This window comes from Cyprinodon tularosa, unplaced genomic scaffold, assembly GCF_016077235.1.
Source record: "Cyprinodon tularosa strain WSP-4 unplaced genomic scaffold, ASM1607723v1 ctg233, whole genome shotgun sequence".
In the NCBI taxonomy this organism is placed as follows: Eukaryota; Metazoa; Chordata; class Actinopteri; order Cyprinodontiformes; family Cyprinodontidae; genus Cyprinodon; species Cyprinodon tularosa.
Window position 1 is genome coordinate 338,150 of NW_024038871.1, and position 21,791 is coordinate 359,940.

Here is a 21,791-nt window from a genome sequence, read left to right on the forward strand (position 1 = left end):
GTACAATTTATGATCATGGGTTGGGTGACAGTTTATTATTCACGGGTCCGTGGGATCTGGGAAGAATTTTTTTATATTCAAATTTTTATTAAGAAGAACATATAGAATGTGCAGTTCATCTGTTCACAAAAGGCAGTATAGTCTTGTAAAATCCTCCATTCCGTTTGTTATATTGATCCATACAACATACCACCTCATGTGATTATCCGGTATTTAGTGTTCCGTTTTTTTTTTTTTTTTTGTCTTTCCTACCTCTCCACCCCGATTCCTCTGAGAGGAGTGGGGAGGAAAAAGAATGAACAAAGCAGTGTTACCACTGAGTAACTTTTACAAACCGTAAAACAAATGTTCTAAAACGAACCGAGTAGCTAAGGAACTACGGGTTTCACATCACTGCCATTATGTACAAGTCTGGTGTCCAAGAAAGTCCGCCATGGAGTCCAACATTTTTCAAATTTGTCTTGTTCCAGTTTCAGTGCAAATGTTCCTCCATCTTGTAAATGTCTTGAATGATGCTTATCCAGTCTTCAACTGTGGGAGCCATCCATTTCCGAGTGATTGCTTTCTTGCTGGCGATTAGCATTATGTTGAACATATATGTTTTATAGAATCCTTTTACACAGTTTGGACGTTTCCCCAAGACCATGATCTCAAAGTTCGAGGCAAAATTATCCCCAATTACTGTCTCCACATTTTGTTTAATTTTTTCCCTGTAAGAAAGTGGTTTTGGACAGCTCTATAAGATATGAAAATGGCCAGCTTGATTCGACCCACATAACCTCCAGCACGTTCTATCTGCATTTTAGCCCCTCTGAGCCAGAAGGGTGTAGCAGTCTTCCAAGCAAATTCTCTATACGTTAGTATAGAGACCCCTCCAAGGGTTGTAGTTCATTATACTGGGACAGGATTTAATTGAGGATAATTGCAGGTATTGCGTCAGGTCTTGGGTCTGAACTCTATGGATGGGGTCAGTTTTGAAAAATCAGAGCTGTGCAGGACTCTGACTTGAGTGCGGCTTGCAGTGTGATCGTTCTGCACCTGTAATTCTTGATCATTTATGGAGGTGGGATAGAAAAGCCATTTAGTTCCTCCAACAGCTTCATCTGAGGCAGCAGTCTCAGATGGGGCTATTTGGCTGCACCTCCCAATAAATCAGTTAACTTTGCATCTAATTGCGATGAAATATTAATTGAACTTTCAAACTGTTTCTAAAAAACAAATACTGAACAGGTTTGTTTCTGTCTCCTGGTCTGGAGAGAATCAACCAGGTTTTAGGAAAATAATAATTTTGACAGAATAAACAGGAAGTAGATATATTCAGCTAGCATGAACCATGCTTCCGATTAGAAACAGGGAGAGGATTTTTGGGAATGCATTGCTGTCAGAGGTTGTAATCATTTTATGACATCACCTAGAGACGGCCATCTTTCCTGCCATGCAGAGACGTAGAAAAGAATTAAAAGTGTTGCTCCCAGCTGGACCCATTGAACATGGAGGTGCTTGACGCCACATATGGCAAACAGCGTGGGAACTTCTGAACCGAAATGCATGTTTGTTTGTTTTTTGTTTTTTTTTAACCCAATCGGACAGCAATACATTGGCTGAGTGTATTGGGGGATACCGAGCTAATACTAATGTCAAATGAATTAACCACATTAACTCGCCATGTGACATAAACATTGGTGCAAAAAACTAAAGTAAGACATGGAAACAGATATAAAACCTCACTAGCTTCTCTTAAGATTAAACCATTAGCTCTGCAATCAAAGAATTGTAGTACTTATATCGCTGTATAGCTCTGTATGATATCAATGAAACTAGAAATGACTGGATCGGAATGCTGGATCTGATTCGATTCAGATCAGTGCAACTGTAGTTTAAATCACAAACTTACGAGTATAAATCGTCAATTACAGATTTATAAGTACACTTCTACAGCCCCTGAATTCATGATTTGTCCTTCTTCTGCCTTCTGCTTAACTTTTGTTCAGAACTTTTCACAGGTGAAACTCTGATGTTACATGTAGGTAGGAGTTAACAGCAAGGGACAAATACAAATCTTATATTATTTCACATTTATGGACACATTTACAAATTCAGCACAATGGTGAACATTTTTATTGACTGTTATCTTGCTTCATGCTATTACCGTTTTGTTTATTGAAGCAGTATTTTTAAATATGTCACAGGTACGGGAAAGACGACCACGTTGGTGAAATACGCCGAGCAGCGCCCGCACCTTCGCTTTCTCTATGTAGCTTTTAACCACTCTGTGGCCTCTGAGGCGCGACGCCGCTTCCCTCCCAACGTGGACTGCAAGACGGCCCATTCCTTAGCCTACAATGATGTCGGGAGGAGGTGAGGAACGTGAAATTCAGGCTTTATAAGGATTTGGACCAGAGGTGTTAAAACTTTTCTATAAAACCTATAAAACGGGACATGGCGGTGGGGCAGGGGCTCAGCCTATCATGTAGGGAGGCCTAAGTCACTGGTTCCCACTTCTATCCGTCCCATTTCCTGTCTGCTCACTTTAAAAACAATAAAGGCCTTTAGTGCCTAATCAAATCTGCAGGTTTTTTCTTCTTGCTCAAAAACAAATTTACTTAAGGCTATAATGGAGGATTTTGACGAGTTTTTGAAAAGACCTGCCCTCTCCACTTTTAAAAAAAATGCACATGGACAACCCTGTACCCGCTCCCAAGAGGCCTATTAAAGGAATAGTACACCCAAAACATGATTAGCCTTCATTTTCTACTCACCCCCATGCTGAACAACACTCTGGAGTACTTTTTTGGTATATCAAATGCATCTCGAGATCTGGGAGGCTTCTTGCTGTCTGCTGACATTCAAATAATGGAGGTCTATGGTGCCCGAGACAGACAGGTCCATAAAAGTCCACAAAAAACGTGTCAATATTCCTCCATACTGCTTGTCCAATGTATTCCAAGTGTCCTGAGTGGGTAGCATCCAGAATTTACTCGAAACGAAGTCATTTAGAATGTTTTTAGAGCATAAACAGTAGTTTATAGGATTTCCTAAAAGCGCGTTCACGAGCCTACGGAAACCGCGGCAGACCAAACCAGATGAAAGTGCGCATTCAGCTCGGCAAAGAACTCATGCTCTTCCTCAACACTGAAGTCCTCAGACATTTTTCTTTCGTTGTTTCTTTCTTTGCACAGGTAAACAGCACATTTCTTCTTCTACGCTTGCATTATTGGCAGAGCAGACGCCGAATGCGCACTTTCATCTGGTTTGGTCTGCCGCGGTTTCCGTAGCGTCGTGAACGCGCCGGCGCGCGCTTTCAGGAAATCCTATACACTACTGTTTATGCTCTAAAAACATTCTAAATGACTTCGTTTCGAGTAAATTCTTGATGCTACCCACTCAGGACACTTGGAATACATTGGACGACCAGTATGGAGGAATATTGACACGTTTTTTGTGGACTTTTATGGACCTTTCTGTCTCGGGCACCATAGACCTCCATTATTTGAATGTCAGCAGACAGCAAGAAGCCTCCCAGACCTCCAGATGCATTTGAGATATCAAAAAAGTACTCCAGAGTGTTGTTCAGCATGGGGGTAAGTAGAAAATGAAGGCTAATCATGTTTTGGGTGTACTATTCCTTTAAACACGTGTTAGAGCATGCACCAGCCCATTTCTCCTCGTGCATGCTCTGTTTAAAAGTTGATGTTTGCATCGCTCACACAAGCTTACTTTTCCACTATGTCAATGTGGAATGGGGACGATGGGAGCGCGTAGGACGGCCTTACCTAAACATATCACCAGAATGAATGAAAATTAAGGGGACCACTTATTTTGATGATCCACCCGGAAAAAGAAAATCCTCCACTATACCTTTGGCCATTATTTAACAAGTAATGTCATCAAATGATTCGATATTTGCAGTTTTGACTTCTTTTTTTTTTTGTCTTTTCAGCAGCAAAGGCTCTCCCCACTCCTGCTTTATTTTTACTCATCTCAGTCTGTTTCTCAATAACAATCAGTAGTTTCTGTTGCCTGTTTGTAATGAAATAAAACTAAATGCTAAACATTATTGATGAAAAAAAAATTGTTCCACTTCTTGTTTTTCTGCATCGTTTTGATTGTTTCCTAATATTTTTAAAGTGTTTAATTCAGCATTAATCAGCTGAACTGGTAAACCTCTTTCAGGAAACCCCCATGAGTTAAACTCACTGTTGCTTGCTGTTGCTGTAAATTTAGGGACTCGACATGATCAGCTTCGTTTGGACTCAGCTGTGTGTCTCGTTCTGTGTCGCAGGTATGCGCTTAACAAAAAGCTCACCTTCAACGTGAATGCGTTCTCCATCAATTTTGCTCTGACTCCTGGGGCCGCAGGCTTCAGCAGAGCTAAAGTGGTGGCTACGATTCTGAATTCCTTCATGGCCTCGGCACACCCGGCCATCGGCCCACAGCACGTCCCCTATGACTATGCCGTCAACAAGGGCTACAGGCAGGTCATAGGGCCTGATGAGCAAAGGGTGAGGATCCTTCAACTAACTCGTTCAGTAAAACCTGTTAATGTTTGCATCAATGTCATGTGTGTTATTTTCTTTCTTTCTAGTTTTTTATTGAAGAGGCAAAGGCGATCTGGAACAAAATGAAGGACCTTAAGGAGAAATCAAAACAGGCCTACTACATGCCTCATGATGGTGCAGCAACTATGACTTATAACGACAAAAGCATCTTAAGGCAAAAACAAATGGTTTCAGATTGAAGCTGTATTCTTTCCTTCCCAGGTTACCTGAAGTTATGGCAGCTCAGAAACCCAAAGCCCTGCCTGTCTGACCGATACGATGTCATTTTCATCGATGAGGCTCAGGACTGCACACCAGGTACTTTAGGTTCCTTCTGATGTGACAAGACATTAAAATACTCTCCAGGCACATTTCTAATGTTCTATGCAGACTGAATCAGCACCCTAAGGCCTCTTATAAATCAATCCTGACTCCATGCTCCTTCTATGCAATTTCCTGCTTTTTATGCGCCTGTAGATTCTCTTCTGGCTATTTGGCTCCACCATGTCAGTCTTGGTCACTTTTACCCCTTTCCCACTGGCCAAAAAGCCTGTTTAAACCCGGGAACCAGCAGCTGTTGACGTGTGTCAACCCAGGTTAAAATCACTTTCAAACGTTGACCTTCCATGCTGCTCTACATTGTCTCCTTTCCTGATTTCATTTTTCACTGTTCACATCATCAACAGACAGGCAGCAGTTTTTTTTTTTGCCAATGTGAAGAGCACCAAATGCTGATTGTTAGTGGATCTTAGCTGGATGTTAAGGATGTTAACCTGCTAATTTCAATGGGAAAGAGGCTTTTGAGGGTGAACCAGAGCCATATAGGTTAACAAAGTTGACATTGTGCAACCGTTAGGTTTTATCCAAGTAACGTCTTCCTATGTGCAACGACTTAACCGCACAAACTAAACTGTTCATATTTGATAGCATGTTAGCATTCATAACATGTAGGCGAATTACTGTCCCCCAGACATCCGCGGTTATATTTTTTATATTTTTTTTAAAGAAAGCGGTGCGTGTATGATGTCATCCACGCTCGCCGGCTACCATTCCTTCTTCCTGTCCGCTGAACTGCTGCTAGTTTTACTTACATGCCTGGAAGATGTCTAGTGCTGCTACCACAGATGATCTCGTTCTCTAAATGGAATTGAATGATTCAGATTAGCTAGAATGAATAGAAGGGGTAGAGCGTAGCCGCCTGTGGCCCGGGCTGCCTGTCACAACTCCAGTCTGCATGTGAGGATGACGTCATACACACTCCGCTTTGTTTAAAAAAAAATATAAATATAAAAAATGTAACTGCGGATGTCTGAGGGACAGTGATTCGCCTACATGTTATGAATGCTGGCGTACCATAAAGAATAAATTATGAACAGTTTAGTTTGTGTCTTCAACTCGTTGCCCAAAGGAAGACGTTACTTGGATATAACCAAACTGAATATCTTCAGAACAGCTCCAAATGACACAAAACTAATATGGGTGAGTAGAACATGATGTAATAATGTAAAATCAAGGGCCCAATGTAAATAAATAAAAAAAAAAAAAACGGAATTCCCCTTTAAGTGCATTTTTGAGGCCACTTTTTTTTTTTTTTTACTTTTTTTTCCCTTGTCCACTGAGCCTTCAAATCATTCTCTTAGAGAGGAAAACACAATGGAGAAGTTGATTAAGTGACTGTTGCTGTGTGAATCAAATGCTGTTATTTAACATAAAACATTTCAAATTCAGTTATTTATTTTAGACCAAATAACATGCGCTGAGAGGTTCTCCTGCAGAAGCGGGAGAACAGGGTTGGGACGGGGGAGGCGCCTCATGGCAGCACCTGGCCCTGGAGGACAAGAGTAGGAACGATACGTGCTTTCATACAAGAGTCTCCAAAAGTGACACCAGAAAAGTCACTAGATTTGTCTCTAGTTGTTTTTTTTTTTTTTTTATAGTCGCTGGAGGGGTCTGAAAAGTCAAAAAAAGTCGCTGAGTTGGCAACACTGCACGGGTGAACCCTGCGGCATTTTTATAAAGGAGGGCGGGATGCGCACTTTGAAAAAAATAGAACTGGCGCTTGGAGTGGGTCTCACCCGGGGAGTAGAACCGCCACTGACCATCTCTCTCTCTCCCTCTCTCTCTCTGTCTAGTCTCGTTCATTAATGGGAAACACTGAATTATGAGATACCGGGAGCCTCATGGTGTTTAATCTGCATGTATAAAACATTCAACATACATGTGGAGACTAGTTTACGTGAATGTGTTTTAAATAAACCTGCTTGCAACAGTTTTTATTTTGCGTGTGAGCTTTTGGCAGCTTCATACTGAAGTATGGTTCTTAAGAGCTTTGTTCTTTCTCTCAGCCATCATGGACGTCCTGCTTTCCCAGCGCTGTGGGAAGATCCTGGTTGGAGACCCCCACCAGCAGATCTACACCTTCAAAGGGGCGGTCAACTCCCTCGGCTCAGCTAGCCACTCACACATCTATTACCTCACTCAGGTACCAGCAAACCGTCCTGCAGCTCTCATAATATATTCAGCTTCCCCTTGATACAGTTTCACAGTGAGATTCACACAGTTGTTATTTTTCACATGAAGAAACTATGGGTTTCAATAAATATGTGGATGAAGAAGCACACATTTTATGAGACAAAACTGACAGACAAGGTGGTGGCAGCTAGGGGTGTAAATCACATTCATCATGGCGATTCGATTCAGTATTCATTTCCTGACCCAACGATTTGATTATTTTCGATACTCAAAAAAACACCACGATACGATTCGATTGTTTGGTTTTTTTACACACACCTTACAGGCTAGACAATGTTTCAAATTTGAAATAACTCACTGAAAACTGTAATATCGTTATGCATTTATTTTGAGAAACAACAGCAAATAACAGAAGTAGAAAAGTTGCACTCCACCTATTCCTATTAAAACCTCATTCACTGAAAAATAATAATATCTCTGCGTTATAGATTCTGAAAGGCTTTGCATCAAAACAATACTGCACATAATCAGTGCAATGAGTGCAATGCAATACCTCAGCTCCAGACGTCCCCGCCCCCCCACAGACGCTCCGCTGCACCTCTCCCAAATTGCAGCTGACCGCAAACAGCGCCGCAGACAGGAGGCCGGCTTGTTTTGTTTTTATGACCAAAGTTGCGGAAAACAACTCATGAAGTTTGACCCGCTAGAAGATCGAGGTTCGCGAGAACGCTGGGATCCTTTTTCCACCTGGATCTCCGTGCTTTTTGGCCCTCATGTCCCTCCCCCTCGGCTGTATCTAGACCCACAGCATGTAGCACAGACCACGCTTCAATATTGAGCTTAAATAAAAAATGTCTGTGTCAAGCTCACTGCTATAACAGTATAACCAGGAAGCGAGGTAGGAGGGCAAAATAGGTTTAGCGCCACCGCAGCACGGGAGGGAGAATTACGTCAAGGAGTAAATGGATAAAAATAGACCGGAGGGGAAAAAAAACATGCATCGATACTCTAGCGTACGTATCGATGCATCATTATGATGTGGGGAGTTTTTTGATTCAGCTGGAGCAGAAAAGGTAGTGGAAGTAAGCAAACGTTTTAGAGACTCCAGAAAATATCAGAGCTGGATGAAGGTTCACCTCCTAAAAGAGAACAAATACCCTCAACTTTCAGATCTATCTCTTCTCCAACACACCTGAATCCAACACCTGATCTGATTCAGGTGTTGGAGAATGGATGCATCAAATAATGGAAAAATGCAATCATATAAGTGTTGAAGGATGTTGTTATATATTGTCTTTGTACATTATATCTGCTGTGATGGCGTTTTGAAGGAAGTTTGAGTTTTGTTTCCACAGAGCCACAGGGATTGTAGAGGAGTTTTAAAAACTGCTGGGTTTAAAAAATGTTCTTTGAACCATTTCAAATCAGGTACAATTTAAATACACTAAGCAGTTGATATCTATTTATTTGATTATGGTTGTGTTCAATAAATAATTGCAAAAATAAATAGTTTGTTAAAAATAAAGAAATTTGGAGTAAAAAACTTCTTAGACAGGCTTGTTCATCTGAAGCAAAAGTCTGGAAAGAATTTATGGGGTAGAAAGTGTGCCACGTTTTTAAAAAGATCCTCCTCTTTAATGCTTCGTATCTCTAACTGCAAACATCAATTAATATTCTGCTTTCTTTATCCAGAGCTTTCGGTTCGGGTCGGAGATCGCCTTTGTGGGTGCAGCCATCCTCAAAGTTTGCAAAGGGGTCCAGAAGATCCTGGTGGGAGGAATGCAGAAAAGTAAGAGCAGCAGAAGGTTGTCTTTAATGTCGATGCTTAGAGCTAAGATGATGTTTTAGGCCTAGATTAAATTTTTTGATCCAAGCTCTTGGACAGTTTGAAAGAATATGGTCTTGATAAATATCCACCCTGATAGTGTTTAGAATCACAGCACAGGTGCTGAGCCTCTATATAATGTGGCGCCATCTGCTGGGAGAACTATGAAAAAGCCAGATGGTTTCTTTTTTATAGAGCCTCATCGTCCTGCAAAGTCCTCAATATAAAAAGACAGCTTAACATAATCGGAGACCAACTGATATGAATAAGCTGATCTACAGCAACTAGTCACTGGACAGAATAGTTGGTCCCCCTTGTTTAATGAAAGAAAAACACAACAACGGTCAGAGCAATAAACAAAACTGATAAAGTAATAAGGATTAAAGATTCTATAAAGACATTCTCAGACATTTCTTTCAGCCACACTTAACAGAATGATTTGAAAAAAAAAAATTAAGACATTACTAGTTTAAAGTCGCAGGGAAGCAGGGATTACATTTCCAAATTCTCCCGAGTGGTGCCCGACTTTACACGAGTGAATAAAGTGAATGTGATTGGTTGATTATCAAGGAGGCGCGATTGTTGTGGTGGAAGGTTTGGTTGTGGCCGGTTTTTTGGAAGCATCTTGCTAACCAATTAGCAACTTAGTGCTAGTAGGTTCCCAATGGGAAATTCCATTGGGACCAAGTAGCACTAAATTGGTGACTTAGAAACAACACTGTCAAGGAACGCTATGGACAGAGGAAACATGCAAGGAGGAGAGTTTTGTGTCGGAGGTCGTGGATGAGTCTCCTCCATCATCCATTTTTTATTTAGAGGAGGAAAGCGGGGACGAAGATGTTGTGGAAGAGGACGCCAGGGCGGCAGAAGCTTGGTTTGGTGTAGAAGGCTTCCAGCCGTACATGTTTGAGCCCTTGCCTCGCAACGCTGCCAGTTCTGTTAGCTCTACGCCTGCTGAAGACACAGACGTCAATCCCCTGTTCAGGCTGACCTATAACTAACTGGCCTGCATAAGATAACGAAGAAAACCACAGATTTTAAGACAGGATTTTTTTTTTATATATAGAAATTTTTTAACTTTTAGGACAATATAGTCTGATAAAGAGTAGATATATTATTATATTTATGTTGAAGCCAGAATGATTTGACATTTAAATATGACCTACGACTTTAAAAAGTTAAAAAAAGGAGACTAAGAATAGCATCCATCAACTTAGCAGCCACATCTTAACACCTCGGCAGCTTCAGCTTCCTCTTCAGATAGAATCAATATTCAGACTGATCTCGGACTTTCCTTCATTATTTTCACTCTTGGGTAGGAGGTGCTAACTGGCTTAGCCACGGTAGGCTACTTTCTTGTTAACCACCTGCGCACCTGTAAATAAACACAAAGGGCTTTTTGTACTTACAAACTGATCAAAAGGCAAAATAACAAATAATTCACCAGCAGGATATAGACATCTGTAAGAAAAATATATGCAGCCAAAGTGAGCTACTAGCATATAACAGGACATGTCAAATGATGGGACTTTATTTTTATGCATAATTTTACTAAAAGTGGAATAAATCCCAGTGATTTTAGGAGTGTCTGTAAGTGGATCAGGTTTTGGTGTGTTTTCCATCTATTAAACAGATTTAACTTTTCAGTTTTCATGAGCTAATTCTTTACCTTTCAGGACTGAACTGGAACATCTTCGTTTTTAAGCTGTTTAATCTTCTACATATGAAAGTCCTGCAGGAGTTTCCACAAATTGTTTCAACTAAGATTATATTTGAAAGATGTCTGGGTCTTTCCATGTGTCTTGTGATCCGATGTTTCCTGGTCGTCCTACAGGTGGCGTGTGCGATGAGACGGCAGATAAAGCCTTGGAGGCCATGAAGAACGGGGTGAGCTGCAGCCGAGGGAAGATCGCCATCTTGGCGAGGTGTAATCTGGGCGTCTTTAAAGGGGCGGTCCAACTATCGGATGCCAACCAGCAGTGCCGGATCCACTTCATTGGAGTACGTGTTTATGTGCAAGAACCCAATATTTGGAGGTGGGGGTTATGTTTCTCCTGTCCTATATAGGTGATGTTTTTCCTTTTTTCTATTGCAGGGTGTCAAAAACATCGGGCTGGAGAAAATAATGGACATCTACCACCTGATGAAGGAGGCAGGACAGGAAGCCAAAAAAAAAGGCAAGATCTAAAGTTCATTTTCCTCATCAGTTCGTGATAAAAGAACTGAAGACGTTAAACGTCTGTGTTCGATGTGCTTCGCCCTCTCAGCCATCAAGGACCCCCTCATCAGGTCCTTTACCTCCAGTAAGAAAAAAGAACCCTACTTGGCCTTTAAGGACTACGTCACACAAACCGAGGACAAGGAGCTGGACGGGAAACTGACCATTGTGGAGCAATACAGGGACCGCGTCCCTGCGCTGGTGGCCCGGCTAAAGGCGTGCTATGAGAGCGACCTAAAGGGTGCAGGTAAGCATCGAGAAGCACAGAGGCTCCGGTCTGGATGACTCATACACTAAGAAAGATAATGTCAGAGGATGATGTGGAAAAAAGGTTTTCGGGAAGCCCTAAGGGAGGCTTTTTTTTCCCCTCACTGTACTCTGTTGTTTTTTTTTTTTATTTAGAGTAAAAGTATTTTATTCTCTGTCTCAATTCGAGGCTAAATCAATTCAATCCAATTCAGTTTATTTATATAGCTTCAATTCACAACACATGTCATCTCAAGGCACTTTACAGTTCACCAGATCATACAGTCAAATCGATTCAAAGTTTTCTATCGAAGGAAAACCAGTTGATTGACTCAAATACAATCCCTCACACTAAGCATGCTTGTAGCGACAGTGGAGAGGAAAAACTCCCTTTAACAGGAAGAAACCTCCAGCAGAACCAGGCTCAGTGTGAGCGGCCATCTGCCTAGGCTGACTGGGGTTCAAAAAGCAGCTGTAAAAGGCGGCCCCGTCCAGGAAACACACAGCCAGGCAGGATCGTCTCTAATCATTGTCTCTAAACGGCTCGCACACCTGAATTTCCCCAAAGAGGGACAAAAAAGGACTCTTCTATTCAAAAAAGATCAATGAAAATGTTTGTTAGTCACGTTTTAGATGTTTATAAAAATGTTTTCCCTCTTTTATTTTTTATTCAACCAGACTTCATCGTTGGAACTGTCCACAAGGCCAAAGGTCTGGAGTTTGACACAGTGATCATCAGCGACGACTTCGCCACCCTCCCCGCCTCCCGTCACAACCTACACCGCCTACCAGACTTCCTGTTTTGTACGTTTATTTTTCCTTTTCTAAAAAAAAAAAAAAACCAAAATATTTTACAACAACTTGTCTGACGGATTGTTTTCTGTCCCTTACCGCTGAAGCTCATATTCTCAGCGATGAGTGGAACCTGCTGTATGTGGCGGTGACTCGCGCCATGACTTCCCTGGTTATTACCAAAAACATCCTTCGCATCCTAACGGTGGCTGGGGTGAGGCATAATCGCACAACACTTCACAGCTTGCCGCCTGTCAACGCATCATTTGCTTTGCTTGCATCCTTACTTCCTCCTGTTAAGATGAGTGTTTATAAACTGATGGTGCCTAGGCCGGCTGCAGGTTGTTGATATTTCATCAATTCTTTATGGATTTTATGCCTGTTTGTAACGTTTTTAAATTATGACAATAAACATAAAGAAATTAAAGACCTGGCAGTAGCACTAGCAGTAGCTCCACCTTAAAGCCAGGCATACACTATACGATCTTTTTGCCCTTTTCAGGGCGACTTTCATGTCGTACGAGAATTTTTCGCTCGGGCCAACTTTCAGCCTGATCGTGCGTTGTGTAGCGTACAGGGGGTAACGAGGGGCTATCAGCCTCTCGTAAGGCCAGAAGAAAACCAAATATGTTAGATTTTTCAGTCGACCATCGTGGGCAAATCGCTCAGTGGGAAAGCAAGGATTCTTCTTCTTCTTCTTCCTCTCAGTTGAAAACACAGAAACATGGCGAGGTGCGAGTGAAATGGAGTTCTTTCTGTAAAATTGATACCTGGGCTTTGTAGAGTTTTTCCAGCCGCGCAGCAAAAAATCAACATGGTTTGGATTAGTGATGGAACGGTTTATGAAAACCGTCCGAACCGTTCAGTTCGACTGTCTCGGTTCGATTCGCGTGTGTTTCGTTCGGTTCATGCGCTGCTCCTTTTTCTCATAGGCGAAGCGTTTACACTCCAGAGCAGAAGGTGGCGGTACTGCGACCAAAGCCAACCACCAGTAGAAAACAAGAAGAAGAAGAAGCGAAGCAGCTTCTTCAGCAGCTTCAGCTTCAGCAGCTACACCGGATGTAGCAGGGAAAAAAATCAGTTGTTGTGGAGAATTGTGTGGGTATGGCGAGTAGAACAGGAGTTGGAAGACGCGCCAGCAGCACTTTATAGGTCTGCTGTATGGGACCGCTTTGCATTTAGAGTGACCTACGATGACGGCGGAAAGAAAGTTGTGGATAAAAGTGCAACAGTGTGCGAGCATTGTGCGACATGTTTTGTTTATGCTAACATCAACATGACCAACATGTCATGCTAACCCCGAAATCCCACATACTCTGTCAGCGCTCCGCCCCTCTGCGCTCCAGACCGCCTGCATTAAGCAAAGCCTACAGCCTCCTCTGTGGCTCCCATCTGCTCCGCTCTGAGTTTCTTGGAGATCGTAGAGGGCATGCACCAGATGATTAAATTCAAAGCAGCAAAACACCCAGAAATTATCCAGGGTTTCCGTGAATCATTAAAAATAATTACAATTCATCAATTCTTTTGGATTTTTTCATTAATTTCATTCATTTTTATGGGATTTCAGTGTAACAATCAACATATGCCGAACCAAACCGAAAACTGTGACCACGAAACCATGAACCGAACTGAACCGTGGATTTTGTGAACCGTTCCACCCCTAGTTTGGATGGAAGGGTTGTTAGCAGTAAGCCGCTAGGGACGGCTCCATAGGTGGAATGTTCACAGGTGCAGCTTTTTCAGCACCTTCGGATCCAGATATTGTCCAAGGCCCGGTACTGTGATGCAGGACGATGGCGGATTGTTCCAAGAAGATGTCAGTTCGGACACAAAGTCTGGGAAAATGGGTAGGTGGTTTTTAATCGTGGCCGGCTTCGCTGGGAGATAAAACCCTGCAAAATGTGATTGTTTCTTCGCAGGAGGTGGAGAGGGGCCACTTCATATGTAGCTAGTAAGAGAGAAGCAGGAAGTGTCATCCATTGTTAGCCGTTACAGTGGCTTTGCTCAGACAGATCCTGGATGTCAGTGCCAATATCAAATATGTCCTCATCATCCTGATGCGGGTCCAGATAAAACTGTGACCGAGGATCTTCGTTGTCAGCTAACCCAACTCAGAGAGCAGCGGGTCTGACCATGAGACAGCAGACTCTCTCAGCACTATTTCCAAAAACTTTACTGGTCTCTCCAGGGTAGAGCGCCTAAGCTGGTGACAGAATGCGGATGCTTTGGGCTCCGCCAACGCTCTCCGTGCGTGAACGATACCCAGACACACGGAACAGGCTTCATGCTGGTCGACCCGGGTTCAAATCCGACCTGTGGTCCTTTGCCACATGTCTCTCCCCCTCTCTCATACCCCCTTTCCTGTCAGCCTACTGTCGAAAAAAATGAGCCACTAGTGCCGTTCAAAACTCCAAAAAACAATAGAGGCAGACAGCGGTGGCTAACTACATCCTCACAAAAGCAGAGCTAGCCAACAGCAGTTAGCTAGCCTGAATAGAAGAGGCGTTCTTAGAAAGGTGAAGGGCGTAACAACTGATTAATGACGGACACATAAGCCCAATTTACTTTAACTGGAGTGTAAGTAAGAAATAAATAAAAAAAATTCTTAAATTAAGTGTATTTACCCTTAATTTGAGGAGGTAAATGAGATGATTTGCCAATGGAATTAGTATTTTTACTCTTAAAATAAGATATTTATATTAAAATGTAAATTGGCAAAATGTCTTTTACCTTTTCAATTCAAGAACAAAATAGAAGAAAAAATGACTTCTCTAGATTTTGATTGTTTCCAGTGCCCCTCTGAAACCAATCCATGCTGAGATTAGACCGAGCTTGGATCAGTTTACTGGGCGGAGCTCGGTGCCTTACGACCGTTGTTGAAATGTCTGAAAGGTCGGAAACAGGCGAGAGCGTATCGGGAGACGGAGACCAACAAGACCTCCCTCATCCTTGGCCCTATCTCAAAGAATTTTTAAAAATAGTCAAAAAATTGAGCTTTCAATTCATATAGTGGCATCTGGCTGGTTTTTTTTAAAGGTTTCTTTATACCTTTATACTTTAAGTAGTTTTTGGAGCACACACTTTTTCACTTTTACTTGAGTAAAGAGGTCAAGTTGATACTTCAACTTTTACCAGAGTGTTATTAAACTGCAGTATCTATACTTCTACTTAAGTAACAAACGCCTGGATGTCTGGAGCCTTTTGTTTTAAAAATAAACTGGTTCGTTTTTCAGTGAAGTTACTCCCGACGAATGGAGCAGCCAAACTTTCTACTCTGGTTAGAGTAGCTATATTTTATTGTATTACCCAGGTGGAGAAAAACATACGATTCATTAAAACCACTGAAAGTATATTATTGAGAAAAGGTTAGTGAAAGAGCAGTAACTGGTTAAATATAACTGGTTACTACCCACCTCTGCTGGACCGGAAAAACAACATAACAGTTTCTGATGTTTCTTCCTTTCAAGATGTTCAGATAAACTCAGCTGCAGGTCTGAGACTCCAGCGTGGTTTTATTAGTAAGGCTCATAATTTAATTCTCAGTTTTACTTGTATAAGCTAATTTTTCCTTAAACTGAGCAGGTAGGTTATACAAAAAAACAATGCAATAACATGATTTATACTTAAAATAAGAAAAATAAACATGTATTATCGCATTTCAAGTGAATGATATGTAATTACTTTATTTTAAGGGCAGAAATGCTCCTTCAATTGGCAAATCAAATTGTTTTTAACTGCTTAAATATACAAACACACTTCTTATGAGAGGTTTCTTTTCATTTTTAGATCGGAAGTGGTAGCAGATACATTTTCACACCTCCTGAGATGCAAATCTACATGTTTCCATGGTCTTTTTTTCTTAATATATGATGATTCATTACTGTTATATTAGTGAGATTGAATGTGAAAACCAACACTAAGCTCTGTGCTTAACTGGAAAGTAAGAATAAATGAGGATGCAGCTCCAGCTGAAGGACTTTACAGTTTGTTTCTAGAAGCTTTGAGCATCCAGATTTTTGGGGTTTTCTTTTTAAAACAGCTGAAGCTCAGAAATGTTTTAATAGTCAGTCAAGCATCTGGCAGTTTAAGCAAAGACTTTTAATTGAGTTTAGCTCTGGTGTCAAACATGCTGCCTTGGTAATTTGTGCAATTTTGTGCTGAAAGCCCTAAAAAGAAAAGGCGACGACGTATTTGGACAAAGACATGGCTGAGCATGCTTCTGTGTTTTTGTCTGAGAGGAAGAAGAATAATTCTTTTTTTCCCCCCTGATTGATTTGCACACGACCACACTACGATGGCGAATGAATTTCAAACATGTTGGATTTTCTCTCGACCTCACGATTCCTGATCGGGAGCTGGTCGTAAGAGTCCGATGACCCCTCGTTACCCCCTGTACGCTATACGATGCACGATCAGGCGGAAACTGTTTCATGGTGGGATGTGATGTGCCTGGCCAAACTTACGGATATTTGCTCCTTCAGTGTTAGTTGCTGAATTTAAACGCACATTAAACTTGTCAGATTTTTATTTGTAAAAAAATAAAAAACATGTTTTAGTGTGTAAAAGTGCAAGCATCTGAATGTCAGCCTTAGCTGCAGATATTCTCAGAATCAGTAACTGACATTTCTAAAGAAATCACTGATGAAGAGAGCTGTGAATATGAAACCCAAGTGGCCTTTTGTGTTTTGTTTTAGTCACACTGCAAACAGAGCCAGAATAAACACCGTCTTTAAAGGGACTCACTCATTTTTCATGACTCTGCTAATTTATACTTCAGAAGCTCCTGTGGTTCCATAGAAAAACTTTCTTATTAAACTTTGGCACCCTGTTGATTTATTAGACATTATTTTTGTTTTTGGCCCAACAGCTAATAGCTAATAACTGTAGGCAGATGTCTTTCAGTCATCAATGCACACATTCAGCGACACACAGGAGCTCTTTTAAGCTGGGCACCGTTTCATTCACAACACCTGTCCCATCAACCAGGAATCAGAATCAGAAATACTTTAATAATCCCAGGGAGAAATTACTTCCGTTAAATTACTCCATCTGTAATAGAGTGACTATAGGACCAGTTTGATAATAACACAATTACATACAATATATATAATTAGGGGGTCCCTGCTCCATATTATCATCAGTTTGGGGGTCCTTGGCCTGGAAAACATTGACTTAGAGGCTAGTCTGAGCTAGCTATAAATACATTTTAACATAAATATTTGGTGTTTGGGGATGTAAATGATTAAAATAAAAGCACATTTCTAAAATTAAACTTGTTTTTAACAAACTAAAGGGGGGAGGAGTGAAACTCGAGAAATAGAATTTCTTAGGAAACATCTTTAATTTTATTTTTAAGTCACATCACCTGTCTTAGTTTCACTGCAGGCTGCTAACGCAAACACACACCAACCAGATTTCTACTAGAGTTGTGCCAATGCCCGATACCTGGCTGTGCAGTATCGGCCGATACTGATACCATCTGTTTGAAATGTATGTGTGTTTGCATATATGAAGAACTGCATATTACTTGGATGTAAAATAATTGCCATCATGGTTTTGTCAAGCTGCTGCCTACCTTTGTAAAGCAGGATAAAGACTAATACAAAATGAACCTGTAAAAAAGATTAAAAATGGTTAAAATATTTGTGTGCATCTGAGGTCAGGTTGAGCTGTTAGAAATGCCAACTTCAGCTAGAGGAACTTCTTTGCATCTTGCATCTGACACACTGAGGTCTTGGCCAGAATGAAAAGGCAGAGACTTTAAAGTGGGAAGTGTTGAGGACTTTGTTAAAAGTGCAAAAGTAATTCCTTTTTTTTCAAATATATATTCTGGAGACAAACTAAACTTCTCCTCCTTTACATTGAAGGAGTACTTCCTGAAGTCCCAGATGCCCAGCTCTTTGACGGCGGGCAACAATCCTCTGCCCTGCTCCATCTCTGAATGTCCAAACTGCATCACGCCCGGCTCGGCCTTCATCATGTCCCGACAGAAGAAGCAATGTGTAAGATGGCTTCAAATGTTTTCTTTTGAAAGGCAACTCTTTTAATTAAAGGAATGACTAAAAAAAAAACTAAATTACACAAAAAAATAAATCTTTTTCTCATTTTCTCCAGACTGAATTTGTGACTGAAGGAGGCCCACTCTGCGAGAGGTGTGTGTGGACTCGCATCGGACCTACAGCCTTCCTCATGACCGACGACGTCCTCTCCATGGCGGAAATCCCAGAGGGGTTCCACTTCCCCATCCACCATCCGTTCTTCCCTGACCTTTTCTTTTAGTTTTAACACTCAGGACACAAAATAAAAACTGTCTTTTATACCCTCTTTTTTTCTTCAAGTGAAACTAATCCTCTGTGTTAAAATTGTCGATTGGTCGCCAGAGACACAGATTAGATTTTTCTAATTTTCTGTCAAAGAAAAACAGAAACAAAAAAAAAACTTTATAATTTGTATATTTTTACGTTGAAGATTTTTAACTGCTTTTTACAATCCTGTTTAACTGTAAGTTTCTTTTTTTTATAATAGTAAAAAAATACAACAATGACTTTTTCTTTGATTTTAATCCAACAGGTGTTTTTCTTGATGAAAATAACTTCTGATCAGTCTCTGTTCCGCAGGGGGCTTCCCCACCCAGCTCCTATATTTTCAGATTTTCCCACCTGCTTTCTGCAGAACAGACACAGGAACTTATTGAGACTCAGGTTAACTGTGTGGGTTTTTATTTTCCTGTTGACCAGACGGAGTCTGTCAGTTTTTTGGGTTTTTTTTTCTTACTATACTTGGGTCATTTAAAAGGCCTCATTTCATACTCCATACTAAATACCTTATTTTCTACCCTTCTGATACTAATTTTAATGATTAAACGTTACTTTCCTGTGACTTTCCTCACAAATCATTATAAGGAACAACATTTTCACTATAAGGTTCTCTAGTTAGGTTTAAAGTGCAGGGCAAGGGATCAAAAATAATTACCTAAGGGGCAAATATGCCAATGGAAAAAAGATTTTAAGACAGGATTTTTTTTTTTTATAGAATTTTTTTTCTTTTCTAACTTTTGGGAAAATATGGTCTGATAAGAGTACATTTATATACATGTTTAAGCCAGTGTAATTTGAAATTTAAATATGACTTCCCTACAACTTTAAGAAATACAACCTCTTGGCATAAAGCCGCTGAATTTTTTTATTTATTGTGAAGTTTAATTAATAGCGCATACAGCACCTGGTTGCATGCTCTGAAGTGGATGTGACAAAGTAGTGAATCTCATTCTATTTATTTATTTTTATTCATTGCATCATAATAGGCCTATAGGCTCATAGGTCTTTAAAAAAAAAAAAACAAACCAAACAAATTCACAGCACCCCCTGTTCAAAATGACTTCCAGCGGCCCTGTGCTCAGTTACTATCTCCTACTGCTCCCTGGAGCACCTTTGCTGTCTTCTTTGCTCTTTATTGGAAAAAGGAGTTAATAGTTACAATATATCAAACTCTAACTCCAGAGGAATATGTGGGGATTAAATACATTTCTCCATCCAGACATCATACACATGAAAAACATTAAATTCCTGGCACGTGCAAAGGAATACTTTCAAAAGAGTCTACTAAAAATAATAGAAAGATTAAACAACGTTAATACAGGATAAGATAAAATAAAATGAAATAACTCAAATACAAAGTATCATCTTTTCTCTTTCTATTGCTGCCTGACTGTACCTGAAAAAAAAAAAAAACATTTGTCATGTTAACATGATGAAAGGTAGTCTTTGTGATCTTACCTTGACTGGTACCTTTGGATAATGAGATGCTCTGGAGGTTTAGTGACTTCTTTGGGGGTTTAGCTAATACATTGAAATTAGAAGATATCTTAAATTTTACAAATTTCCTCAATCTTGAATAAAATAAGCGGCTGTCAAATTTGCATTTAAGGATTTAACAAATTGGTTACAATTTAACTTTGTGAATTCTCACATGACATATTAACTGGTGTTTAAAACATTAAAGGTGAAATTCTGGTGAAATCAGGTGAAAATTCTAATTTAACATAAACAAAATAGTCCCTGAAAGTTAATTGCACAATTGATATCATATAAATATTCATGTGTTTGTGCTGTAATTGGTGATTAAAACTACTCATTATCCAGCATGCTGAAATCTTATATTAATTATTCAAACGCAGTTCCTTGATGTACACCGACTGTTACCAAACCCTAATGTTGACTCTACTGCAATTCTTTGGACAATAAATATACTCATTCAAGTGAGCTCTTACTCTTTTCAAAACAAACCTGCATACTTAGATTTTCTTTGACGTTTAATACCTTATTTTAAACATTGCCATGACTTATTAATATATAGAAACTTTCCAAAAAAAAAAAAAAAAAAAACAATTAAAAACAACCAACGTGATTTTGTGTTCAAGTCTGAAGACGTTTTGCTTCCCATCCAATAAGCTTTTTTCAATTCAAAATGTCAGGAATAGCGTTGAGTTCGAGGTTTTATACCTCAAACTCAGTAATTTTTTTGAAATGACTATGACCTGGATGACTGATAATATTGACCAGCATATTGCACTCTATTCTGGGAAAGACGCCCTCAGAATTACTATATAAAACCAAAAACTTAATGCTATTCCTGACATTTTGAATTGAAAAAGCTTTCTGGATGGAGAGAAAAAAATGTCTTGTGGCGGAAGGTTCACAAGCATGTTTGCAATCTTGTATTAACAAGGGGAAAATGGTTCAGTGCTGCTTGGTGGAAAACAAAATGATTAGCAGGGGGGTCACTGGAGGAGTTCCTCTTAAGGTAACTGACAAAGAAATTCTAGAAAATATAAGTGGTGCAAAGGTAAGTGGTGAAATGGTTAAAGACAAAAAGAAATGGAGAAAGGTGTGAAAGCTTATCAGTGTTAATCAAATTTGAAGAAGAGCAATTACCAAGTAAGGATATATGAGCTACAATGTGAAAATGTACAATCCTCCGCCTCGGAGGTGTTTCAAATGCCAAAAATCCGGTCATATAGCAGCTGTATGTAAAGGAAAACAACAATGTGGAAGGTGTGATGGAGAGCAATAATATGAAAACCTATTGTCACTCATTTGCAATATTCTTTTCTCTCACTGTGCAATAACTCATGCCAACTACTCTGTAGCCTGTGTATATATTTTTTTTTTTTACTTATTCATTATGTCAATACATCTTTGCAGTACAGAGATGTGCAATAATTGAAGTCTACTACTATATATCAGCTCTCTACTGGGCAGATATTTTTATATCTAATGAGAAACATGTTCCAGGACATTACAACTTTTTTTAAATGCTATTTTGGTAGTATATACACTCTGTTTATATTGTCTGTCATATTTTTTATCTTTAATGGCATTTTGCTTTAACTCTTTGTACTCTATATAAGCTACTGGAACCAGAATTTCCCTGAAGGAGAAATCCCAAGTTGTGTCTAAGTCTAAGAAATTAAAATTAAATGCTGTAACTGTGTGCGGATGTGAAGTGAGCAAAAGATCTGAAGAGATCAGAAAAGGGAAATTAGAGCTTGGAAACTTATGCTGAAGCTACAAAAAGAATCCCATCCAAGTCAGAAAGACCCAATTGAACAGTGACACAAATGACAATTGCAAAAACTTGTTAGGAGTGCCCCAAAATTGCAAAAGACAAATTAAATTGTAAAAAAGGGTTAGGGTTAGGG

At 40.1% G+C, this 21,791-nt stretch overlaps 1 protein-coding gene across 3 annotated transcripts in view; it reads left to right on the top strand.

Moving 5' to 3' along the window:
• fbxo18 (F-box DNA helicase 1) overlaps nucleotides 1–18,647 on the top strand; it is a 29,017-nt gene extending 10,370 nt beyond the window's left edge. For all 3 annotated transcript variants that reach the window (XM_038287012.1, XM_038287014.1, XM_038287015.1), the window contains exons 9-21: nucleotides 2,190–2,358; nucleotides 4,283–4,502; nucleotides 4,586–4,673; nucleotides 4,761–4,856; nucleotides 6,884–7,020; nucleotides 8,703–8,799; nucleotides 10,670–10,836; nucleotides 10,931–11,012; nucleotides 11,103–11,300; nucleotides 11,978–12,103; nucleotides 12,199–12,305; nucleotides 17,959–18,093; nucleotides 18,206–18,647. In XM_038287012.1, coding sequence (XP_038142940.1) covers nucleotides 2,190–2,358; nucleotides 4,283–4,502; nucleotides 4,586–4,673; nucleotides 4,761–4,856; nucleotides 6,884–7,020; nucleotides 8,703–8,799; nucleotides 10,670–10,836; nucleotides 10,931–11,012; nucleotides 11,103–11,300; nucleotides 11,978–12,103; nucleotides 12,199–12,305; nucleotides 17,959–18,093; nucleotides 18,206–18,370 — 1,787 coding nt within the window. In that variant the 3' untranslated portion in view covers nucleotides 18,371–18,647. The remainder of the gene's footprint in view (nucleotides 1–2,189; nucleotides 2,359–4,282; nucleotides 4,503–4,585; nucleotides 4,674–4,760; nucleotides 4,857–6,883; nucleotides 7,021–8,702; nucleotides 8,800–10,669; nucleotides 10,837–10,930; nucleotides 11,013–11,102; nucleotides 11,301–11,977; nucleotides 12,104–12,198; nucleotides 12,306–17,958; nucleotides 18,094–18,205) is intronic.
• The last annotated feature ends 3,144 nt before the right edge of the window (nucleotides 18,648–21,791 follow it).